The sequence below is a fragment of the Octopus bimaculoides genome, chromosome 3 (assembly GCF_046866305.1).
Source record: "Octopus bimaculoides isolate indiv1 chromosome 3, ASM4686630v1, whole genome shotgun sequence".
NCBI classification, from domain to species: Eukaryota; Metazoa; Mollusca; class Cephalopoda; order Octopoda; family Octopodidae; genus Octopus; species Octopus bimaculoides.
The window spans coordinates 82,062,136-82,089,867 of record NC_142930.1 but is presented as its reverse complement, the minus strand read 5'-3'; the positions used below and the strand labels follow the sequence as shown (position 1 = coordinate 82,089,867).

Here is a 27,732-nt window from a genome sequence, read left to right as displayed (position 1 = left end):
GGAAAACGCCCAAATAGACACATTGACAATCTGGTTAGCTCAGCTATACGAAGCTACTACAGTTAGACGAGAACCCTATCTAGGTAGATACACACACGCACACATACATACATTATATTTTGCTTATTTCAGTCATTAAAATCTTTTCTACTCTAGGCAGAAGGTCCGAAATTTTTTGGTAGGGGGCCAGTTGACTAGATCGACCCCAGTACGCAACTGATACTTAATTTATCGACCCCCGAAAGATGAAAGGCAAAGTCGACCTCGGCGAAATATGAACTCAAAACATAAAGACTGACGAAATATCGCTAAGCATTTCGTCCGGTATGCTAACGTTTCTGCCAGCTCGCCGCATTAAACTATAAATACCGTTTATTAAATACATTTATTAAATTGCAGCCACGGTGGGGCAGGTCCTTGAAGAATTTTTAGTCGAATGAATCGACCCCAGTACTTTTTTTCTATACCTGGGTACTTATTCATTTGGTCTTTTTGCCGAACCGTAAACAACAATAGGTGACAAATGCACACACACATGTATATACGACGACGGGCTTACAGTGGTCAGTCCGAGGTTATAGTGGAAGACACTTGCATAAGGTTTGTCACGCAGTGGGATTGAACCCGGAAGCATGCAGTTGACAAGCAAAGTTCTTAGCACATAGCCACGCCTGTATACGCACATATAAAGAGAGAGAGAGAGAGAGAGAGAGAGGTTTGTTTTTATATGAAATTTTATATAAAGAAAACGATTTCATGTTAAACTAAAGGATCACTCAATACTTTTTAGTGGAGTACATATTTATAAATTTTTATGTAATAAAGGTTGACAGTGACTTCGAAGTTTCGGCTTCCTAACCGTTATCAAACTGATGCCACTGAACGAGCTAAATATTTTATAAGTGCCTATGTGCATGCACACACACACATGCGTATATAATACATAGTGTGCGTGTGTGTATATATATGTGTGTGCGTGTATATATGTGTGTGTGTGTGCATACACATACACACATATGTATATAGATTTGTGTCTACACACACACACATATTCTTTTACTTGTTTCAGTCATTTGACTGCGGCCATGCTGGAGCACCACCTTTAGTCGAAGAAATCAACCGCAGGACTTATTCTTTGTAAGCCTAATACTTATTCTATCGGACTGGTTTGCCGAATTCGGAGACGTAAACACACCAGCATCGGTTGTCAAGCGATGTTGGGGGAACAAACACACACACATACACAGGGCTTCTTTCAGTTTCCGTCTACCAAATCCACTCACAATGCTTTGGTTGACCCGAGGCTATAGCAGAAGACATTTGCCCAAGGTACTACGCAGTGGGAGTGAACTCAGAACCATGTGGTTGGAAAGCAAACTTCTTACCACACAGCTACGCCTATATATGTATATCTGTATATAAAGGCATATTTTATATATATATATATATATATATATATATATATATATATATATATATATATATATATATATAAAAATATATATATGTGTGTGTGCGCGTGCGTGTCTGTATCTGTTTGTCCCCTCCGCATCATCGCTTGACAACCGATGTTTGTGTGTTTTCGCCCCCATAACTTAGCGTTTAGGCAAAAAGTGACCGATAGAATAAGTACTTGGCTTACAAGGAATAAATCCTGCGGTCGATTTCTTCGACTAAAGGCAGTGCTCCAGCATGGCCGCATTAAAATGACTGAAACAAGTAAAAGAATAAAAGTATTAGCCATAGTATACAGTATTATAGATTTATTTCAACCAATTTTGACAATCGGTTTCGCATCTGATATTAAGGTAATCAGCCGATTACCTAATAACTGCACTCGTCAGAGATGACTGGTATTGAAAAGCGCACGCGCGCGTAACAGACATAGAAAAGAGAAGAAATACTCTATGGATACACTAGATGTATTTATTCGGAGCTGGGGTTTTATTGTGTCGCTACTCCGAGGTTTCCTTTATAATTACTTTCTTCAAAGTTATGTATGTTCTCATTTATATTTAAATATTTGAAATCTTCTGTAAGGAAGACGCTGGTTTCCAACAAAGATACAAAAGCTCTAATGTTGGAATGTCGATAACAAAAACAGTGTCACATGTTCAACTTGAAAAATGTCTTACATATTTTTGCTGTTCTGTTTGCAGATTGTATTTGTAAGGCACAAGTTAGCTGGACGGTTCCTTTTTCTGTAAACCCTAGCCTTTCCAGGTTGTCACAGACATTTACTTACAAAACCATGTGTACGAAATATCAATAATAAGAATGTGAATTTATAATGTATGTATAGAAGCTGGTATCGAAGCAATTGTTTATAATTATCCTTTTTCTGTGTGTGTGTGTGTGTGTGTGTGTGTGTGTGTGTGTATACGTACGTATGTATATATAATCCTTGGGTTTCGGTTCCCACAAGCAAAATTTGAGTGCAGAGAGCTAGGTTACATGAATAATTAAAAAATGAATGTCAAATAAAGAAACAAACTAATTTCATTTTTAATAAAAAAGAAATATTTCTTCCCACGATTTCCACAACCCAGTTCAAAGAAGATTTACCACGCTAACCTGTCATCTTACAGAATTTCTATATTGGCCAATGTATTGACAGAGGTGCAGTAAATCAGCTCAATGAACAATGTACGTGAGAACTTCTATGTGATTTATCGCCTGCCAGAAACAACAGCCAAATACCATTCAAATGAAAATCCTTGTCTAAAAAACGAAAAGAAAAGAAGTAAAGCTATGGAATTGAAAAGCAAAAGAAAACATGAGACAATAGGGATGACAACGTTTTCCAAAGAAGTATACAATGTCGCCATTATTCTTGCCGCTGTCACTCCTGTCTTAATCGCTGTCTCTACTATTGTTAGTGTTGCTCATACCTCAATTACTCTCACCTTTGCCGTTCATGCCTCTATGGCTTATTTCTTTGTATCTCATGTCTCGATCATCATCTGGTCCACTTGATATCAACAGCCATCATTTGCTCTTACAATTTACCAACTTCTTGCAATTTCTTTTTCAGTGCCTCTTCCAGCCTCTCACCCCATTTTGCTTCTACCATTACACTCTAGCTGCCCTTCTCCACCCTAGTTCTACTGTCAGCGTGGTTGTTGTATCATACTCAGCTCCTCAGCTCGAACACACAGTGACAAGGTCTCTCTAAACTTACAGGGTACAAGACAAGTCCATTAGTGTGGATAACTCCATTAGTGCTGGTGTCACTATAAATCCACCCAAAACACTCTGTAAAGTGGTTACTAGGCGAGAGGAGTCGTAGGGTCGAAGAGGATCCTGTACTCTTGTGGAGGAGATGCAACCTCTGTGGAACTAGTGCCGTGATAAAATACGCTCAGTACACCACGTAAAGTGTAGAGTCGAGAAGAATCCTTAATCTTGTCGAGGACATGACAACTGCTCTGGAGTTTATGTCACGATAAAACGCACTCAATACACTCTGCAAAGTAGTTATTGTTAGGAAAGGTATCAAGCTGTAGAAATCAAACCAAAAATTAAATGTACGAGCGACATGTTCTCCAAAACATCAGAATAAGAACTGTCTTGGACTGAAATGACCCGTCCAACCCATGCCAACACAGAAAACAAATGTAAAATGTTTATGAAAATATGCATACATACATTGTGAAATGTCAGGTCTCTTCAACGAATGAGGCTTCAGCAAGACACAGCTGCACATTGTTCTGTGGAAACGACCATCATCCAATGGTTATGCAAGGTTAATGCTGAAGATTTCCTGTAGCATCCTCTACCTGTCCTCGTTGCCACTTTCCCATCGCTAATGGACATATGAAGAAAGTGTGATAGTGTTGGTGCTGGTGTCTTGGTTTGCTGAACAACCTGCATAATGAATACTATTGTAGTGAGCATGGTTTATATAGAACCAGCCGCACTCTCTCATTTTCAAATTTCTAACGGTCTGATGCAACAAGTGCCACGAGCTCAGTAGTTAACGGGATATAGGATCTGTATGGAGTTACTGTCTCTTAGATGAGCAGCTAAAGAGCTGAAAGGACCTCATCTGCCCTGGGTCCTTTGGGGCGCATGTGGACGACCTTCTTCGAGAAGTAATTCCGTGACGTACTAAATTAACCCATAGCTGGGATCCTGACAGGTGCTACTACTGCAGATCAGAGTAGATCTGGGAACAATAGTGGCTAAGAGATGTCTTCCACATTCCTTAAAACCCTAGAAATCCCAAACCAGGACCCCACTAACGGGTGCAGTTTAAAATCATACTCAAGACACACGCACACACCTTTCATAATATTATTATTTTATTTTTATTAATTTAAGCTTTCTAAAATTTCTGATTTCTATGTTTAAATATCGCAGATTGCGTTTCTTTAATGACAAGGAAGTTCAAAATTTCTATTGCTCTTACAATTTTCCTTAGTTCTCACCTTTTCCGTTCAGAGTTGGCTGTAACTAAGGCAGCGAGCTAGCAGAAACGTTAGTACGCCGGGCGAAATGCTAAGCAGTATTTCGTCTGTCTTTACGTTCCGAGGTCAACTTTACCTTTCATCCTTTCAGGGTCGATAAATTAAGTACCAGTTGCGTACTGTGGTCGATCTAATCGACTGGCTCCCTCCCAAAAAATTTTGAGCATTGTGCCTAGAGTAGAAAAAAAAAAAGAGTTGGCTGTAACTTTCACCTTTCTTTTATTTTCAAGTAATTTTTTTCTGAATTGTGTTTTTAAACACAGGAGCGAGATTCCATACACACAATCACACACATATATATATATAACAAGATTTGGTGCCCAGCAACTGCCTGTCCATTTTTAAAATACGTTATATATGATTTTATGCCTTACAACTGCATATCCATAATTTATTCTATCATGTATTAGACACAAACAGGATAAACAATCGTATGAAGTCCTTCTGCATTCTCTAAGAATATGCTTTTTTGTAAAGAGACAAGAAAAGCAATTATAAACATTTTTTAGGCGTAGAATTCTTAAAATTCAACTGGAAAAAAAAAAGAAAAAGATATATTGAGTCTTGAAAAAAAAAAAAATTATTATTTTAACGCTAGCAACATAGGTAAATAGATTTCGAAATCGTAATATCAGCTTGCTTTAACTAAATTGGATGAAAATCCCTAATACAAAACTGCCTAGCGACTAGCAACGAACGACTCTGTAGAAATACAATAGTGTTGATGAGGAAAACATACATGGTTCATAAAAAAGAGAAAAACAAAGAGATAAATAAATAAATGAAAAATATTGCAAGAACAGATGTATAATGGTATTAGAACTGAGAATTAATATCAACGTGGTTGAAATAGGTGAACTATCTGTGTGACGTGTTCTTAATTTGACAATAGCAATAATGATTTCTTTTATTGGCTACAAGGACCCAAAGACATGAAGGACAAATCGATTTTATTGCAAAGCTAAAGCGTATCGTGATGTAATTTAACAGGATTAAAGGGAATTTACTAAGCGAATCCCAAAGACAAACAACAATATCACCAATAATTTTGTTCCTGTACAAACTGCGTAATCTAACTATCAATTATTGAATTTAAAGAATTAAATTTTGTCCCTAATCAAAAAGTGGCAAACTGAAAGATTAGACAGCATATTCATTCGCGTGTATATATTCTTTCGTTGGCTACTGGTTCAAATTCGAGAAGTTAAATTACTATTTAACCCAACACTAATACATTTTAAAAATATTTATTATCTTTTATTCAGGGGAGGGAAGGCAGTACCTATGACCCTTTGCAGAGCATCTGAGTCAGACGGGAGGGAAATATTCTCAGATTGGAGACCTGACCCGAATGTTTGCTACAGCACTCTAAGAGTCAGCTGGTGGTGTGGAACCGGGCGACAGATCAAGTAAAATAATGTTTCTAATACTAATACAAAGATATAAATTTGGTATGGAATGGAATAGATTAAATCGAATTCGGTAATTACCTGACAGCTATTATTAACGACCCTTCTCCACCGATAAGAAATGTTAAGTCGATCTCGGGTCGGATTTGAACTCAAAACGTGAAGAGACGCAACTATAAATTTAGGGGTATTTAGTCCGGCACACCGCTGATTTTAATATTCACCGCCCCTAAGTATAAAATATCGTAAGGAATCTTTGCTTTCACTGTGAATAAAGGTTTCTTATGCACAGGACGGCAAATCTGTAAGAAAGCAGGGGAATGGATGTTATCACATAGAATTAGCAGTTTATGGTTCTTGGAATCAGCTAATCAATACCTTTTTGTCTTTAAATCATAATTTGTCAAAAACTAAATATAAATTCGTCCAGCAAACTAAATCAATCTATACAAATCTAATCAAGAAATTAAAAACAAAAAAGAGAAGAGAAATGAAAATGAAAGGCTGATATTCGTAACTTTCCCATGAGAATTAATGGCGAAAATGAAATAAAAAAGCTCAAATGAGAAACAAACTGCTGCGAGTTCAGCTCACTGTGCTTTATAGTTTTATCTGAAATTCACAGTGAAAGTATTTTTTTAAATCTAAATTTAGATTAAATTTTGATTTCGAACATGTTTTATTATACTTGTTTTTACTAAAAGTAATATATACAAAACGGATTTTTCGCAGCGGAGTTTTCAAACGAAAACTAGTGAGTTCTCTTCGACCATATCACCGGCGGTGTCAGCTATAAATTTGTTCATATTATTAAAAAAGGCCAAATTTGGTTCCGCATCAAATTTCATTTCTGCTTTACTCGTTTCGCAAGTTGATTTGATGATTTCTTTCTTTCTTTTTTTCTTTCTTGAATAGGCGTATAAAGTTAGCAAAACGATATTTTAATATATGAATAGTTGAAAAATATAAAATAACAGCGGTCGAATTTTAAATGTGCTATCAATGTCTCATATTGCTTTTATTTTTGCCTATATTGTTAAATTGTATCCCAAATCCTTTCTAACAATGAATTGTTAGGCTAAATAAGCATCAGAAAACAGTATTACTCATTGCGAAAGTAAAGTAGATTCAACTTCGTTTTCACAACACTTCCTAAATTTAGCATATTTGCTTAGTTACTTCCTTCCGCCTTGAGACTTGAGTGGATTTGTAATTTTTTTTTCATTAATTTTATCATAGTTTACTAAGACAGATATAGACTTGTGAAAGGAATTACTACTGTTATCAGTTCACAGCAATTGCTAGCGTTATGTTCTTTCTTTTCCTCTGAACTATTGCAAGCCTCGCCGTCCGTATCAGGCTTATCGAGCCAACAACGGAGACTCCACACTAACCAGGGCCCATATGATTCTTGGGAGTCTATATAAAATTTTGTTTCTGAAATTTATGTGCAATAAGTTGGTTGTTCTTCTACAATACTCAAGATATTTTTACAATTTTTTAAATTCAATTCTTTATAATATTTTATTATGAAAATATAATAGGATCTTTTAAACATCAAATAATATTGAAAGTCCACCTTAGTAAAAGGGCTCTCCAGGTAAAAAAAAAAATATTGAGAACTAATGCTCTACATAATGCTGGGGAACTAATACTCTACAACGCTCGACCTGCAAGAAATAGCAGTCTAATCTCCCTTAAACTACACCCAGCTGTTTTAAACAACACGTAGACAAATGTAGTTTTGAAATTTTACACATAGGAAAAAGACTATATGGGTCACAACCGGAGTACCTATAATCATAGGAACTCTCTATAAGAGCTGACTTGAAGCTATAAAAAAACTAAATAGATATTAAAAAAAAACAGGAAAAACATTAGGCTTATCATCGTTGACAGGAAGAATATTGCAACTTAAAGTGATTACTCTTAACATGAAGAATTTGTTGCCTATATGAGCATGCATGATCTAGAAGAATAAATACATTTCATTTTTGAGAGTTGAGATGGGAAGAAATAACTTTCTGTTATTACACCCATAAATTATGGTAACAATAAAAAGTTCCAACACTTTGAAAGGTAAACTTTTCTTGGGTATATTTGGGGAACTGATTATAAATACTTCACTAGTTTTGCCTTTTCTGCTTTAGTGTTGGAGATACAGTGAATTCTTACGTGTGCTTATGTACCTACTCCTGCACCAAAATTAGGGATACTTATTGAAACTTACTTCAGTTTTGGTGACTTACTTCGTCAATAACATTGTCATATCAATTCTTGAAGATTCTCCAAATGTGGAAAGTAGCTGTCAGTAAGGTGAGGGTTGGCAACCCAGCATAGATTCTACCAAATATCTAGAATGAACACTGTTAAGCCGTCCTACTCATCCCTTTGAACCTAGGGTCTCTAATTACCATCTCTATCAGATTTAAGCTAAAAGGCTGAACAAACGGGATTCTGCATCCAACAGTGCAGAGAGATCCCTCATCCACCCATCCTAAGTGTAAAGATATTGACAACACTACCTGCTGACAACCAGAGCAACGTGCTTGTGATGACTCCATCCTTAATGTATGCAACTCCACCAGGCTGGCAGCATCATCACCTAGCACCACCATCCAGGACCCTATCACAGCTGGGGTCCATCCCACCCCACTTACCACCACCTGATGAAATGGGAGCCTGTAAACTCTCCCAATTTAGGATTAAATGCATGTACCTGTAGGGCCTCTAAAACCTACCCACTGAATAGGAACTGTGTGAGGGAAATCATGGTCTATAAATGCATAGTGGTAACACATAATCCTATTAGGTACTATACTGGATCCACAGCTGGCCTCATTAAAAGTAGGATTTCTGCACACCTACACTCATCTAACAATGACAAACATCAGCTCTCTATATCCCTAGTCAAATTTAAAATCAATTGGCTGATTATCAATGTGACCCCTCCTTACTGACCTTCTGGGCACTGATGCAAGCTTTGCCAGTGCCATCATCACAGCAGATGACCCGTTCCTACTCAATAAGCACAATGAAATGCCTACTTAACATCTAATACACAATAGTCTGTACCTTCTTCTCCTCCTCTCCTTCTTCTTGATTTTGCCTTTCATCCTGCCGGGTTCGATAAATTAAGTACCCATCAAGCACTGGGGTTGATGTGATCGACTTACCCCATCCCCACAAAGATTTCAGGTAAGATCATCATCATCATCATCATCATCATCATCATCATCATCATCATCATCATCATCATCATCATCATCGTCATCATCATCATCATCATCATCATCATCATCATCATCATTATTATCATTATTATTATTATTATTATTATTATTATTATTATTATTATTATTATTATTAAGGCAGTGAGCTGGCAGAATTGTTAGCACACCAGACAAAATGTTAAGCAGCATTTCATCTGTCCTTACATTCTGAATTCACATTCCACTGAGGTTGACTTTGCATTTCATCCTTTTAGGGTCGATAAAATATGTACCAGTTATGCACTGGGATTGATGAAATAATTACCAGTTATGCACTGGGGTCAATGAAATCAACTAGCCCCCACTCCCCTAAAAGTTTCAGGCCTTGCGCCTATAGTAGAAAGGATTATTATTATTATTAAGATAGAAAGCTGACAGAATTGTTAGCACATTGGGCAAAATGCTTAGTGGAATTTCATTCATCTTTATATTCTGAGTTCAAATTTTGTCAAGGTCAACTTTGCCTTTTATCTTTTTGAGACCAATGTATTGACTTTCACCTCCCTTCAAAATTTGAAAAAATTATTATTATTATTGTTGTAGTTGTTGTCATTATTATTGTTACTATTGTTGTTACTGACACTATTTACTATTTTGTATCATATCAATTTGCTGTATTAGGTCAACTTTGACTTTCGTCTTTTCAGGGTCAATAGAATAAGTACCAGTTGTACACTAGGGTTGATGTAATCAACTTAATCCCTCCTCTGAATCTGCTGGCTTTGTACCAAAATATGAAATCATTATTATTACTATTATCAAGGCAGTGAGCTGGCAGAATTGTTAGCATGCCAAGCGAAATGCTTAGCAGTATTTCACTTGTCACTACTTACTAAATTCAAATTTCACCAAGGTCATCTTTGCCTTTCATCCTTTCAGGTTCAATTAAATAAGTACCAGTTATGCACTGGGGTCAATGTAATCGACTATCTCCCTCCCCCAAATTTCAGACCTTGTGCCTATTTGTTGTTGGCACTCCGTCGGTTACGACGATGAGGGTTCCAGTTGATCCTATCAAGGGAACAGCCTACCCATGAAATTAATGTGCAAGTGGCTGAGCACTGCACAGACATGTGTACCCTTAATGTAGTTCTCAGGGAAGATTTAGCATGACACAGAGTGTGACAAGGCTGGCCCTTTGAAATACAGGTGCAACAGAAACAGGAAGATAGAGTGAGAGAAAGTTGTGGTGAAAGAGTACAGCAGGGTTCGCCCCCCCCCCTACCGGAGCCTTGTGGAGCTGTAGGTGTTTTAGCTCAATAAACACTCACAATGCCCGGTCTGGGAATTGAAACCGCGATCCTACGACCGCGAGTCCACTGCCCTAACCATTGCGTCTCCACTTGTGCCTATAGTAGAAAAGATTATTATTATTATTATTATTATTATTAAGATGATGAACTAGCAGAATCATTTGCATATCACACAATGCTCAACTTTATTTCTTGCAATTTTTTATGTTCTGAGTTAAAATTCTACTGATGTCAACTTTGCCTTTCATTCTTTCAGGGCTGATGAAGTAAGTACCAGTTGAGTAATGGAGTTGATGTAGTCACCTTGCACCCTCCCACAAAATTTCAGGCCTTGTGCCTATAGTAGAAAGAATTATTGTTATTATCATTATAGTAATTCTTGTTATACATATTATATATACTTGATAATACTATCAAGTATAATACGTATGTGGGTGCATGTTTGTATGCGTGAGTGAGAGAGAGAGAGAGAGAGAGCATGTGGCCTAATAGTTAGGGTGTTGCATTTATGATCATGAGATTTTGGTTTCGATTCCTGGACTAGGTGAATGCACTTTGTCACACATCACTCTGCAATCACTTTGACATCTAATGTGAGGTGCACCATGCCCCTTTAACAGATAACATTGATTTGATGAAGAGAGTGAGCCAATGCGCAGCACAAACTTTTGATCACAGTAAACCAGTGGTTTTCAAACATTTTGTTTTACCTATGGACCCCTTTGATTACTATTTTACTCTTTTGCCCTCCCCCCATAGCCATTTGATGTTTAAAAAAATAGTTTAAAAGATACTTCTTTCAAAATTCCTATTGTTTGTCACACATTAACTTTTGTAGATTAAACTATGTAAAACATTAAAGAAACAAATTTAGCTGTTTCTTTCAATAAATATATCTAGGGTAACATTTTTTCATGGACCCATAATAAACAACTGTGGGTCCCCAATTTACTATTTTGCTTGTGTAGGCCCCTCAGATATCTTATATAGACCCTGGTTGAGAATCACTACTATAAAGAAATCATCTGTATTATCTACTCACTTACCCATGTTTCCTCTCATAAGGTCATGTAAGTGTGACTTATGTACTCACATTCAGGTTGGCAGCTAACCCTTGTTCTTACCAACATCAGTCGATTTCTGAGAACCCTGATGGCCTCCACCACCACCAACTGCTCCCATTTCCTGTTCCCCTTCTTCCCACTGGCCTATGGTTACTGCATGTCTGTAATATGTATCTCTCATTTGTCTGAAGAAGCATTTGGATTGATTATACACGCTGCACTTATGAAGTACACATAAGGATTGCATTTATAGTGTATCATCATTATGTTACCGAATACTGAAACATATGCAATAGATGAAATAAAAGAATACCAAGTACAAGCCCATGTTCTGTTCTCTCATTATGTAATTGCGTGCGTGTGTGTGTAAATGTATATATATATATATATATATATGTGGTTGGAAAATAAACTTCTTATCACCCAGGCACACCTGCACCTATCAACATTGCTAACAAATAGAGATTGAAAAGTATTTTTGTTTAGATAAAATTCCCTTATTTTAAAGAGAAAAGAGAATTCTGTTCTCAAATGAAGCAGTCAGTGTCGATAAGATTGTAAATGTATTTCTAAGAAAACACTTGGCAGTAATGTTAAAATAGCTTGTTTGAAGAAAATATAAAGTAAATAAATAAATGTAATATAAACTTAATTTCCATGCATGCATATATACAGAGCATCCCAGAAAGATTTACCTATTAATATTTCTTAATTATTCAAAATAAACTTAAGGTAGGATAATGAAATTTGGCACACACGTTCTAATGTAAATTGTCAATCTATTGCAGTAATTACATTTCAAAATGATCACCTTTCAGCTTGATTATAGTTTGCAAACGAGTGGTCACTGAGTTGCATGAGTGCCATACCACATCTACATCCAACTTGACCCATGAAAACAAAAGCTTTGTTCTGATCTGACACATTTGAGTAGGAGTAAGCAGAAACATTACTCCCTAAGATCAACCAGATAGCAAAGACCATGGGATTGATGTCTGGACTTGAAGGAGGCCATATTGCCTTGTCCCAAAAACCACTGAAATGCTCTTTGCACCACCTCTGTGTCAAATTGGATGTGTGGGCCAGAGCCCCATCTTGTGTGAAGATGTAATGGTCACCAAAGGTTTCTGTGACTCAGAGTAACACTTTCTCATTCAACATTTCCACATTAACTTCACTGACCTTGATGCCAGCATTGATGAAGATCCAGAGAGACTTGAACCTATCGGATGCAACTGCAGCCCACACCACGAGTGAAGTTGGCTTCTGATGATGTTTACATTACGTGCATAAAGTCTGTCATTCTGCTTGTTGGTAACTGCCTCCACAGTGATGGATGATCTCATTAGACCATATCAACACTTTGTTAGTTTCTTCTTGAAAGCTGCTGAAATTAACTGCTGGGATTGTTTCTTGCATGCAGTTAGCTTTAAATCCTCTTTAAAAATCCTTTGTTTTGACGATTTCAGAATATCAAGCTTTTGCAGTTTTTCTTGCACTCCTGCAAGGATTTCAGTTCATTTGCTTCTTCACAGCTTCAACATTTGTTTGTTTGGTACAAATTGATCGTTTCCTACCTGGAATTAGCTTGCAAGAGGTAGTATTGGACTCCATATATTGTTTCCAGGTATTGAACACTGTTTTACAGTATACATTCAACTGTTTTGTTATGTCCTTGTTGTTCACCCCAGCTGTTTTCAAAGGAACAATCTGGTTACATTTTGCTTTCAATGTCATATTTGTTTACAAACCTGTTATAGACGAACAAAACAATAGACACATGAACAAAAGATATATGCAAATCTTTATATAAAATGTAGGTAATATTACCTGAACTGATATTCTTTAGAAAGAGTTTTTAACATGGGTAAATCTTTCTGGGACACACTGTACATATATGTATATAAATGTATGTATGTATATATGTATGCATGTATGTATGTATCTATCTATCTTTCTATCCATCTATAAACCCATCTACTTATCTATTTATCTGTCTGTTTGTCTGTCTGTATCTATCTATCTATCTATCTATCTGTCTATCTATCTATCTGTATATATGTATGTGTGTTTGTCTGTCTATGTATGCACACACATACACACACTCTTTCTACATGTATGTACTCTAATGTGCATAAACATATACAGATATACAAAGCTATATACATTTTGGTATGTACACATGGACACACACATGCATGTGAACCCTGCCCCATACACACAGACATACATGCACATCAGATAATTATATAGGGCATGAAAGCCATCCACTATTTATCAAACTTGATTATCACTTATTACCTGAACTTATTTGTTTTTTAATTTTGTTTATGATTATTTCTGGTATTTTTTCATTTATTTCTTTTTTATTTTAAAACTATTTTCTATTGTTCACTTGTGTGTGGCTATATTTTTTATAATGTCCTCAATGTCTGATGTAGTGATAAGTGAATTGATATTTTTAATTATTAAGCTATAAATTATCTTCTAATTGTGAAGCAAAGCTTGGCAGAATCGTTAGCACACTGGGTGAAATGCTTAATGGTATTTCGTCTGCCACTATGTTCTGAGTTCAAATTCTGCTGAGGTTGACTTTACCTTTCATCCTTTCGGGGTTGATAAATTAAGTACCAGTCAAGTACTGGGGTCAATGTGTTCGATTGTCCCTTCCCCCCAATCCAGGTCTTGTGCCTATAGCAGAAAGGATTACGTAACTATGAATAAACATACTAGTCTCCATAATTTCTTGTATCATGTATTATAGTATCTGTGGATTTTATCAGTAGTATATCATTTAATGCATAATATGATATAATATAATAAAATATATAATATATTATAATACAATATATATATATATATATAAAGATACACCGGAGTAAGCACGTAAATGTGCAACAAGGTGGAAAAAAGAGTACTCAAATACCAGAGGTAGAGTAATATATATATATATGTGTGTGTGTGTGTGTGTGTGTGTGTGTGTGTGCGTGTGTGTGTGCGCGTGTATATATGTGTGTGTATATATATATATATATATATATATATATATATATATATATATATATATATACATACACACACACATTAAGTACAGGACATCACCGACGAGTGAAAAATACATAAACACACAGAGATAAGTACAGGACAAAATAACTCCTCCAAAGTTGTTGACTGTTTATTACTACCTGTTTCGAGCTTTCAGCAACAAGACGGGAAAACTTCATAAGACAGCAGCATCCACACATTTTAAATATATATAAAATTTATGGAGAGTTATGGCTTTGAATGAACAAACGACACCAGAGTGGACTTACAGAGCAAACAATCAACGAAGACAGACATTAAGGGCTGTTAAGCCAAGATGAATTGTAATGGGTAATGCCTGGGAGAAATTTTGAAAGGATATAGAACAAATAGAAGAGAAAAAATAGTAGAAGAGAAAAAATATTGAGAGGCAAGAGAAATTACATGGGTATGCCTTTCCATGGGTATGTCTAAGTATTTCATTTATTTTCATTTTGTTTTCCTCGTTGATGAAGGCAGAATCCTTTTTGGATTTCTGTCAGCTTGTTTTCCTCGTTTCGATACATGGTGTAATAATATAAGTGAATATTTTATGTGGTTAGACTATTTAGCTTCTATTTTTTCAGCATATTGGCAAATAAAATTTTTCTTTTGCCCTTATTTATAATTGTATTTATAATTTTCACCTTAAAAGGTATTTTTCATATACTGGCCACCGATAAATTTTTTTAATAAACTTTTATCCTTACATTAGTAGTAAATTAATTCTCATTCACTTTGAGACTGGTTAACCACTTGTGTGCATTTCCTGACTGACTACACTTGTGTCGAGGCTTGCTAAGGAATTTCTATTTGGATATATTTAGAGTATTTAATGTATTCATAATTTTGCATCTGCTTTTCTGTGGGTATGTTTAAGTATTTCATTTATTTTTATTTTGTGTTCCTCACTGAAGGAAGAATCGTTTTTGAATTAATCCAGAAAATGGAACCAATTCGGGGATAACTATATTTTTATGAATTTCTGTTAGCTTGCTATCCACGTTTTGACATGTGGTGTAATAATATAAGTGAATATTTTATGTGGTTAGACGATTTAGTGTCACTTTTAGGGCACTTGACCATTTAAGAGGATTCCACCAACATCTCACTATTGTCATACCACTCCCACATTCTTCTTCTTCTTCTCCTCCTTTCTCTACTACTACTGCTGCTTAAACAATCAAAGACAAGAATTCATATCAAACTAGCTGCTGCTAACTACCTAGAACCCACAAGAGTAAAATATGAGAGGCAGAGACAGCTAGAAAAAAGGAAAATGCCCCTTGCATTAAAAAACTGGATATTTAAAAAAAAACATTCTATTTAATTTTTCCACAATTTAATTGCTTTTCATGCTTTACTCTTACTTGAAAAAGTGACAAAGACTGAAACAGGTACTAAAATTTTCTTCATGATAAAATTATTTTAGCATTTTCCTTATATATATATATATATATATATATATATATATATATATATATATATATATACACACACACATACATACATACACACTCATACATATAATACCCACATGCACATACATATAGATATACACGTGCCTACTTGTTTGTAAGCGAATGCCTGAATATTAATGCCTGCACCCATAGAATACTCAATAAGAGATTTTGTAATGTTTGCAGTTACTATCACTTTTTATCTTATGCTACTTATCAGCCACTAACTGTTGAAAGAGAAGGATGATAGGGTATTGCTGTTACAGTTGATTGAGTTGGGTGTATGATTTTAGTTCTCATTGCTAGATAGTTTTGATAGGTTTAATCAGCTATGTTTTTTGAAGTTGTATGATATAATATTTTTATTCTGTGTTTGTTTGTGATACTTGTCGTTAAATATCTTTGAAGGATTTTGAAGACTAAACTGGTTATTGGTGTTGAAACTTTTATATTGAAGTTGGAATTGAAATGTGTCTTTCTGTTCCTGCTTTTGTGTTGCTTGTTTATTGTTGATCTGTCTCGTCCCTTTTATGTTCATACAGTTGCTCATACATTCAGGCAAAGAAGACATATACATCCTCAAACACAATAAAAATAAAGGTGTGTATGTATGTGTTTATATATAGCTATAGAAGTATATATAGGTATAAGTGATTACGTTTTTGAAGATAAGCATACATAAGTTATTGTGAGTGTATGGTCGATGTATATGTATATGTATTCAGCATGTATATATCACCTGTATGCCTTCTATGATGGAAGAGACACACAGTTGAACAAATGTGAGACATATGTACATGTGTATGTATATATGTAGATTTATTCTTTTACTTGTTTCAGTCATTTGACTGCAGCTGTGTTGGAGCACCACCTTAAAGGTTTTAGTTGGAGAAATTGACCTCAAGACTTGTTCTTTGTAAGCCTAGAACTTATTCTATTGGTCTCTTTTTACGAGGGACATAAGCACACCAGCGTCGGTTGTCAAGTGATGGCAGGGGGATGAACACAGACACACATAAATATATACATATACATACATACATACATATATATATATATATATATATATATATATATATATATATATATATTCAAATGCTAAAAGGCAAATTCACTGTGGTTACCATGGAGAAAATTTTCTCTTATGGTAAAAAGGTGTAAAAACACCCTATCTGTTCAGTGTTGCCATTTATCAGGATTGCCAGGCATCAATGTTTCTAGCTCCATAGCCATAATTAATGGGACATGCTTAAAAGATGCAACCTTATTAAAGCTAAATCTTTAACAAGAATACAGTCAACAACATTGCTTATTTGCACCAGTAGACCATCAGGTCATGAAAATTACCATAATATTAATGCCAAGCAGTGTTTAGGAATAAGCAAAGTTTAAATTAGTTAAAGCAGTTTGTGACATATTACAACTGTTAAAGAGCATATTCACTGTAGTTATCACGAAGAAAATTTTCTCTTACAGTAAAAGGGTGTAAAAACGCCATATCTGTCCAGGTATAAACTATGCTTATGCCTAAACACTGCTTGGCACTAATATTACATAATATATATATATATATATATACACACACGTATACATATATACACATGCATAAATACATTGATATATACATACTTACATGCATGCACACACCCACATGCATCATTTCTATGTGTAAAAAAAGCTCCCTAAAAATGCTTGGTAACATTGATCAAAATATCTTCAATATATACACACCTATATTACATTACATAAGAGATTTTTTACATTGGTACACTCACTCGCATGTTTTAGGATGGGGTGATAAGAAAATTGAATTAAACTAGAGCATATTTGAGCAGTCAAAGAAGGATCAAAAGCGAAGTTGAGTTGAACAGAATTTGAACGCAGATAGTAAAGAAGGTATTAAATACATACAGTAAATTAGGCTCAGGCGAAGCTATTATGGAAAGAACCGGGTTCAACCCAACTGCTTGGTATCTTGTATAGGTGCTATTATTGTCCCGGGCTGACCAAAGCCTTGGGAGTGGATTTGGCAGACGGTAATTGAAAGAAGCTCGTGATATGTACGTACATACATACAATTATGTATATATCTGTGTGTGTGTGTCTTTGTGTTTGTCTCCCACCACTGCTTGACAACAGGTGTTGGTTTATCTATGTCCCCATGGCCGTTAGGCAAAAACAAATCGACCAAATAAACTTTAAAAAATAAGTATTGGGTTCGATTAAAGACGGTGTCCCAACACAGCTGCAGTGCAATAACTGCAACAAGTAAAAATAAAAGATAAATTATTTTATACGGCACTTTACTATTGTAATGTTTTCTAATTACTGTTACAAACAACTAATAGGTTTCAGGTTAAATCTCTTAGAGTTATCCCCCGTGGACCATATATAATGAAACTAGATTTAGAGTTATGGGCCTTCACGATAAGATTCACTAAAAAAAATATTTTATACGAATTAGAGAATATGTACAAGGGAGGTAATCCTAGCACTAAGTAATAAAATTACATATTCATCAGTTTGTTTGTAAATGAGAATTTAGGCGGGAAAACAGACAAGGGAGGCAACTCGCTGCAACAGGTAATCGTCGATTCAATATATAAAATAAGTTTATACAGTAGTAAGTACTGCATACGAAAAACACTTATCCTTAACTTGTTTCTGTCATTGGATTCCGGAATTCCGGAAGGAGCTTCGTGAGACCACTACTGAGAAAAAAAAGAAAAGCCGTCGGAAAACAGTTTATAGCAGAGACTCCATCTAAGAATATCTGAAGAAGGAATTGTATTCTGAAATATCATCGGACTATGGATAACTAAATTACAACAGGTATATAGTCCATTTTTTGTATTATAGTGCATTGTTGTACCATTCAAAACTTTTTATTCTTTATAATAAAATAAGTTTTAATATTCAAATTTTAATTTTAGCTGCAATATTTTAAGTAAAATATTTCTTATTCTTTACCAGAATTAATAGCTTGTCCTATACATTTACAGGTGCAATAACTTGTCATGTACTTTTCAAGGTTTATAATCTTAAGAATATTACTTTTCATGCTTGCATTTTTCAATGTAATCCACGATTTTTCCAGGCATTGCTGTTATAGGATAATTAATAATGTGTCAATAATTTTAAGATTTTACCTTATAAAATACTGAAAGATAATATTTCAATTTTTCCATGTAAGTGATGATAATATTTCAATTTTTCTCATGTTTAATTTAAATATATGTTGTGATTGAACTATTTGATATTACCCATCCACACCAAATTAATGGCAGGGATTTTTACCATGTTGTTGGTTGCACCATGGCTCACCTTAAGTAACCTAATTTTACAATATCAGGTTACAGGAATTCATTCAATGGAAAAAAAAAAAAATTCCAATGATTCCGAGATTGGGGAGGGGTCCCTTCCTTTTTTTCCGAACCAAAAGAAGGGATTTGTAGCATATTAGGAAGTCATGGTAATTGATTCCATGCAAAAAATCCAATTTTTTGTTTTTTTCTTAGTGAAAATCGTGTGGGTGTTAATATAGAAATTTACCATGATGTTGTTATTTAGCCTTAAATCAACCCTGGTACTGCAAACCTATCATCAAAGACATTCCAGGCTTCAGCAAACCGTCTTTTTAAGGATAATCTAGGACATTTTGTATAATGGGCATGTGATTTAGGTAGGGGGATACTTTGGCTGCTATTTTTAGTGTGTCAAGTGACCAGATAGAGGCTCTTTCATTGGTTTGATTGCGTGATGAGATTTTTTTACACATATTTGTAATATGTATATATATCATTGGCAGAAGTTAGAGAGTTAGTCAAAAGCTGAGAGTTTCGTGTATTGGCACTTATCAAACACGAATTTGTCCATTGTCACTCTGTAACTTCTAAAATACAAAATTTTGTCAAAAACGTTAAGAGTAAACCCTGTTCTATGTGACACATTGTACCAGTATCAGAAGTTTCAAAGTGTTTAAGTTAAAAAAAATTAATGAAATAATATGTACATCAAATTGAAAAGATCCGAAAAGTTGATAAAGTTGACCTCGGTGGAATTTGAACTCGGACGAAATACTGCTGAACATTTCACCCAGTACGCTAACGTTTCTGTCAGCTCGCCATCTCAGAATGTAAACATTCATTTTAGAAATATATTCTTATTGCTTCGGGCATTACTCCCTTACTTACTTATTTTCCATTTCATGACATTTTACCTCATAACTCTTTTTCTACTAATTTTTGTTCAATGTGACTAATGATTCTGAATTCCTCATGCATTTTTCTATCATTTAAGCCTAAGAAAAGTATACTTTCATTTTATAATTAAAAAATTTATGTTAATTGAAGATGAATATCTGCCTTACTGCCCACCTTGTGGTCTCACATATTTTGATGTAACTTTTTTTCTACTGAACCAAATCTCAAACTATTTATGCCAAAGTCTAGCTGAGGAGGTGTCCTCTTTAAAACTATTGACAGTTTGCAATTTAGTTGAGAACTGAATTAGTGGTGAAGCTTGGAAGCTGCTGTGGTTGATGAAATGGTGGACTTAAGAATATATTCAACCACTACCATGGTTGAACAATACATACTTGCCTCAGTATACATACATATATATATATTTATTCTTTTACTTGTTTCAGTCATTTGACTGTGGCCATACTGAAGTACCACCTTGATGGATTTTAGTCGAACAAATTAACCCCCAGGACTTTTTTTTTTAAAGCCTAATATTCTAGCAGTTTGTTTTACCAAACTGCTAAGTTACAGGGACATAAACACACCAACGTCAATTGCTAAGCGGTGGTGGTGGGGGGACTATAAACACAGACACAAAGGCACACACATAGATATATACACATATATGTGACAGGCTTCTTTCAGTTTCCTTCTACCAAATCCACTCATAATGCTTTGGTTGGCCTGAGGCTTTAGTAGAAGACTCTTGCCCAAGGTGCCATGCAGTCAGTCTGAACTGGGAACCATGTGGTGGGGAAGCAAGGTTCTTACCACACAGCCATGCCTGTGCCAATATATATGTATATTAATTAACAGTCATGAATGCGAAAGCTGTTTGGATCATTTTATCTAAACAAGAACACAAGATTTCCACATTCATATTTGAAGTTTTGCATTTCTGCAGTCTTGTTTGCATTTCATTCATTCCTTAACTAGATGGGCATATAACAACATGGTAGTTGACACTCAAGATCTTTAGTGAGACACAACCTTATCTATCAATGTACCTGATGAAACCCAGACTGCAAAATTGATGCAGCACAACATGCTGAATAGAGTCCCACACAGAGAACAATAGCAGGATGGGTTAAAACAAACATTGTAAAGAATAAAGTTTAATACCAAATCCATCTTCTCGTTACTTAATTAATATAATTTCCCCAACTGACACTGCAGAGTTCCTGAAGTAGATCAATGGAAGTATAGCATGACTGTGGATGACAATAGGTCGCCTAAACTGTGCTGGTGCTCTACTCAACATTTAGATACACTAATCGACTTATACCTATTAGTCACAAATATTAATTATATATATGTATATATATGGTTGATGTCATAAGAATTTATTAACTTATGAGTGAATGTGAAGCTCATCAAGGTTTTCTTGCTCTTTTGAAAGCTTAAATTATTGACTTCAACAACATACGATTCTTGCTGGTAAGAATAAAGTTTCTAAAATGGATAGAGGCATTCAAAAGATTGGTTTGGCTCAATGGTAGAACACCTGCCATGTCCATGGAAGATATGGGGTTGAAGTTGCAGGGGCAGCCTTTGACTTTTTCTATCCAAAAGAGGGTTTGCAACCCAATATTGATTAGCTGTTATATATATATATATATATATATATATATATATATATATATATATATATATATATACGTACATACATACTTACATATACATGTTTATTTCTTTTACTATTTATTTGTTTCAGTCATTGGACTGTGGCAATGCAAGGTCACCACCTTGAAAAATTTAGTTGAAAATATCTATCCCAGAACTTATGTGTAAGTTTGGTACTTGTTTATTATATATGTACATGGCTCAGTGGTTAGAGCATTGGTTCACAATCACGAGGTAGTGAGTTTGATTCCCAGGCTGAGCTGTGTGGTGTGTTCTTGAGTAAGACACTTTATTTCACATTGCTCCAGTTCACTCAGTAGTAGAAATTAGTTGTGACGTCACTGGTGCCAAGCTGTATCAGTCTTTGCCTTTCCCTTGGATAACATTAGTCGTGTGAAGAAGGGAGGCTTGGTCTGCATGGGCTACTGCTGGCCTTCTACACACACAAGCTTGCCCAGACTTGTGCCTCAGAGGGGAACTTTCTAGGTGCAATCCCATGGTCATTCATGACTGAAGGGGGTTTTTACCCTTTACATACACTTATACATTAGCATATTCACTTGGGTAGTTTAATATAAATGTCACTCTCCAATTTCTTTTTTGATGCTTGACAGGACAGTGAACAATCTCTTGATAAATCTTACACATATAAAAGGAAGCAATTTCAACATCACTGCACTTCACACATGGACATCCCAACATTGCTGGAAACCAATATAATATAAAACATAAGGCGCTGAGCTGACAGAATCGTTAGTGTGGCAGGCAAAATGCTTAGCAGCATTTTGTTTGTTTTTACATTGCAAGTTCAAATTCTGCCAAGATCGATTTTGTCTGTCATCTTTTCAGGGTCAATAAAATAAGTACCACTTGAACACTGGGGTTGATGTAATCAATTTATACTCTCTCCTGAAATTGCTGGCCTGGTGCCAACATTTGAAACTAATGTAATATAAAAGATCACAAAAAAACAAACAAACAAGCTGCATATGTTTTATGTAGCAATGTGCTTGATATAATTATGTTTTGTATAAGTTGATGCCTTTCTACCAGCCCTATCACATTCCAAATTCCACACAAGCATATACACAGGCACATGCTCACAGTTAACTGTTCTAACATTTAAATACAAACACACACATGCACACATTTATATACACCAGTGCCCTGTAACTGGTGTGCAATGAGATGATGCTAGGTGTGCTGCAGTGTAACCTGAATATAATTTATTTCCCCAAACTTTTAGTTATATTTTTATTTCAGGTGTGCTGCCGAATTCTGAAAAGAATATAAGTGTACCACAAATGAAAACAGGTTGCGGAGCACTGATATACATCACACTTAACCACTATCTCCCCACTCTTGATGCAATCGTGAATATATATCCTCTCATGTCTAAATCACCACACCAACTCAAAAAGACAACAATAAGCAAGTCAAACACTTAATATACTCTAACCCACCTACATATTGCTAAAGTAACCTACATTTTTTAATTTTTAATGTTACATCAGACTGTTTGGAAGCCATGCAAGAGAGAAGACAAGATTATTTCAGGACTTTATTCTGTAAATCCAAGAAAGATTTTGAGATAATTATTATTGCTACACATTAACCCTTTTGATACAAATTTACCTGAGACAGCCTCTAGTTCTATTATACAAGTTCCCCCTTTTTAAAGTGATCTAAATGAAAAAAATTTCATATTAATTTATGTTCCAAATACCAACTTAAAAATGAAAACGGTCATTTTACTACATTCTTTATTATTTTCAAAATTAAACTGAAACAAAGTCTGTGTATTTCTGTTGAAATACAGTCTTTGTTGGTAATAAAATAATAGTGTTTGCAGTTTTGATGGTCTCAAGACAGTTGATGGCATTCTATATACATTATTACAAAGTTACAAATCAAAAGAGAATGATGATGAAAGGAGAAGATGCTTGGCAGAAGCAGTTGTTTCTCAATTACCTGCACAACTCAAGAAATCATATGCTTTAATGTATTTCAATACACTGAATGACACTGCAGCATTGTACAATTAATTTGAAGATAGTCTCATCAAAGACTACAAGAACAAGTACTAGAGAAGTTGCTGTTCAGATAATTGAATGAGATATAGATTTAATTCTCTCTTTTTATGGTTTAAACTGTCTTAATTCCCACTGCAAAATAGCATTAATAACCCTCTCATACCGGTACATTTTCAACGACCCATACAGTGCAGATTGTATATATAACCCTTTTGATAACAACTAACCTGAAACCACCCTTGGTTCTATGATATAAACTTCCTGTTATAAAGTTATCTAAATTAAAACTATAAAAGATTTCATGTGCATTTATGTTTCAAAGGCTAGCTTAATAATGACAAAAGTATTTTACTAAATTCTTCATCATTTTCAAAATTAATTGAACCAAAGGTCATGTTTCAACAGAAATATAGTAACAGAAGGGTTAATGGAATTAACTTCAGCCTATGTGTTCATACATACAAGTGTGTCCAAACATACACATATAAACATACATGCATATCTAACACCATTTCTTCTTGTGTTGTTTTAAAGCTACTTCTAAATATTATGTCAAAGAAAAATTCATGAACAACATAAGTTTTATTTATTTATTTATTATAGTCCCTGGAGGAAGGACAATATCAATGACCTTTGTTAGACCTTCCCAGGCAGTCGATATTTAGTATGAACTTCACAACACAGACATCCTTTACAAAAATGTAAGAAGGACTAGATTTTGGAGGGTTATGGTTTCAGGAAGATACAACTGGATACAGCAGAGTTTGAAGGTGTGTGAGGCAAAGGAGGGCTGATGAATCAATGAGACATGGATGTACTGGGAAGGTGTGGAAAGAACAACCGTATGTCTGTAAGCTCGTAAGCTAATAGTTTTTGTTGTTGCTTAGCCTTCAAATGGATTCTAATTGAGCAGATCAATGATCAAAAGCATTCCAGTTATGACCATCTTGTTTTTTTCTTACGTGTAGGGAACTTGGGACTACATTATCCAATGTGTCCTTCCTTTAAGATTGTAGAGAAATTTGGAGGGCTTTTTAGGTTGTTGTATCTAGCAGATTGAGTAATCATGTAGAAGCTCCCTTGTAGGCTGGAGAGTCAAAGGATGTAGCATGTTGGAGAGTGAATCTTTGTCAATTAACCAAATGATCTTGTTTTCATGATAAATGGTGTTTGTTTATGCAGCAGTGGCAGCAGCGGCAGCATTATCCCCAAAATGTGAGCAATTTTCCAAAGTGGGATAACTCCTGTGCTTTGTAGAAAGTCACTAACTGATCAAAATATTTTCTCAATTACAATGTTATATATGTGAGGTTATGATGACAGATCATCAAACAGTGAGGATGAGAATTTGTGGTAAACTCAAGGGTTTTAGTTGTATGTTGTTCATTACTATTTTCTTGATATGAGTAACAATTGTGTTTGGGCAGTTGAAAAGGACTGGAGTTGTTACATTACAAGTGAAGGATATGCTTGCTTAGAACAGGTTCTATAACACTGTCATAAAATTTGACAGAATGGGATAGATACATATGCATAAAAGGAAAGATGTAACTACATGAGCTGGCTCCGGAGTGCACTGAGACTAAAGCAAGTGACATTATCAGAACCAATCATCCCTTGTGTTGGAACAAGCAAGAATCTTTGCCCTTGGTAACTATATTTACAAAGTTGTGAGACAGATGAAACAGTTGACATGATTGTGGGATTGGCATTTACATGTGAGACAGATAAAGTAGGAAAGAAAAGAGAGTTTGGGAAGAATTGTTTTGTGTAGAGAGGAACTAGAAGCACAATGGCCAGCAAAAATGGGGGAGTTTATCAGCAGGAGTGCTACCTGCTACTTACATACCATAGGCAATATTCTGTTTCCATGTAACACAGCTGTAAATGAACCCTTGAAATTTGCCTGGCTTGTAGGCCTTGTGGGAGGGCTGTGGAAAAGGATGTTTTTCGTCAGGTGTCTCAGCTAGGTCAGCAGTGAAATACATTTACTGACAAGGAGAGTCATCATAGAACTGATGGAACTCTGACTAGTTAACCATGGGACCCCTGAGTTAGAGGATTGATGTGTGGTATAAAAATGTGAGGTGTATTTGCCCTAATTAAGCTGTGGTCAGCCAATCCAATGGAATCAGATATGACTAAATAATGGATTGAATTGGAGGTGAGAAAAAGACTGGAGTTTTGGAGTTTTCCTTTAGTGAATATATAACCAGGTGAGGGCAATAATTAATGCTGACAGTTCAGAGAAGCACATTCAATTAAAAACAATACATTTTCCAATATATTTGGACAAAAAATAATATATCATATAAAATTTAAATGCCAACCAGTTGAAAGTATATATGCAAAAAAAGAGTATGAAAGTCTTTGAATAAATGTACTCAAAATATCAGTTTTAAAGCTTTTCTGGTAAAAAAATAATTTTCTTGGAGTAAGAAAATAATGCAAAAAATACAACCTAAAAACATATAAATAAAGTTTCAAGATAGCATTAGATGAGCACATCTAATTAATAAGAAAGAATATGTAACAAAGTTCCTTTGAAATAACATTAAATAGGTGAGACACAAATCAATTTGCAAGTCAATAACACAGTAAAATATTCACCGTATTTGGTAATTAAGCAACACAATATACAGGAAAATAGGCTTCTTTTCTGATAAACATATCAAACAATAAATGCAATCAGTTGTTAATCTTGTTTTTATAAGCCCTTATAGCTTGCAGTCGAAAGCTAATGTCTTTTTGTATTTCCATTAAAGAACTTTCATCCAATTCCTTGATAAGTTCGAAGACAGCTTGAAGGATATGATTGTTCTGAAAGAGAAACAAGCATTTCAAATTGTATTTCATCAGCAAATTAAAAGAGTTTATATTTCTTACCTTCAAGTTGTTTTGTAAGACTGCTGAATATCTGAAAATATACTTTATTGTTGGGTTTCAGGAGTGTCACCAACAGTCCTTGGATGGTGGTAGTAGTGGGGAACTAATTTGGTTAGATGAGGATTTGAAGAGTTAGAAGGAAGTGTAAAGTATGAATGGTAATGAAAAGTTTATTCCTCATGAGTTTCTTCTAAATACAGTCAAGGAAACAAAAACTGCAGGCTATGCAAAATGAGAATAGCATTTAAAGAATACCATAACGAGAACTTGTCAGTAATCTCCAGGAATGAAATAGTGGATGAAAATCCTGATGAGAAGACAGAGCATCTAGGAGGAGTTGCTAAGTCAATGTGGTTGATATTCAGAAAGAGTTTCTGCAGTCAATAAAACGTGGACAGGGCAAGTGCCTCAGCGGGTGTGAGATTGAGCATAGTTTCCACTGCATTTAGATGTGACAGAGACAAACATATTGAGTCAATTTGAGCAGAGGTGGTACACAGCTTGCTAATTCATCAAGAGGTTGAGAGGCTGGAAGCTGTTCAAGAGAAATTGCAGTCTGATGCAGTTTCTTCTAGAAATAAGCAACATTTGCATTTTAGAGTCATTAAAAAAATGATCAGATTTTTGGAATCTCCTGAAAGATGTATGAAGAGACTGTTTAACAAAACTATTGAAAAGAGGTTGAATTTAAAGGAGAAAGTTATGGAAAGTTGGTCATTCTGTTTTTTGAAGTGGACAGGGTTGGTAATGATTGACACGAGGTGTTAGGATTGATTGGTGAAGGGGAAAAGAATATAGATGATGACAGATCGTGGAAGTAGGGACACCAAGATTGATCAATGAAGGGATTCAGTGAGCCCTAGTGAAATGATATGGCTTGTAGGGAAAACATTAGATTTAGGTAGTTAGTTCTTGGTATAACCTGTAGGAATGGAATCTATGAAGTTTATCTGTCA

The 27,732-nt window shown here is 35.1% G+C and overlaps 1 protein-coding gene across 2 annotated transcripts in view; it reads right to left on the bottom strand.

The window, feature by feature from the left end:
• Positions 1-24,470: 24,470 nt before the first annotated feature.
• The window catches only part of LOC106869133 (cilia- and flagella-associated protein 410), a 44,897-nt gene continuing 41,635 nt past the window's right edge, over positions 24,471-27,732 (bottom strand). For both annotated transcript variants that reach the window (XM_014914708.3, XM_014914709.3), the window contains one exon: positions 24,471-26,710. In XM_014914708.3, the coding sequence (XP_014770194.1) occupies positions 26,579-26,710 (132 nt within the window). In that variant the 3' untranslated portion in view covers positions 24,471-26,578. The remainder of the gene's footprint in view (positions 26,711-27,732) is intronic.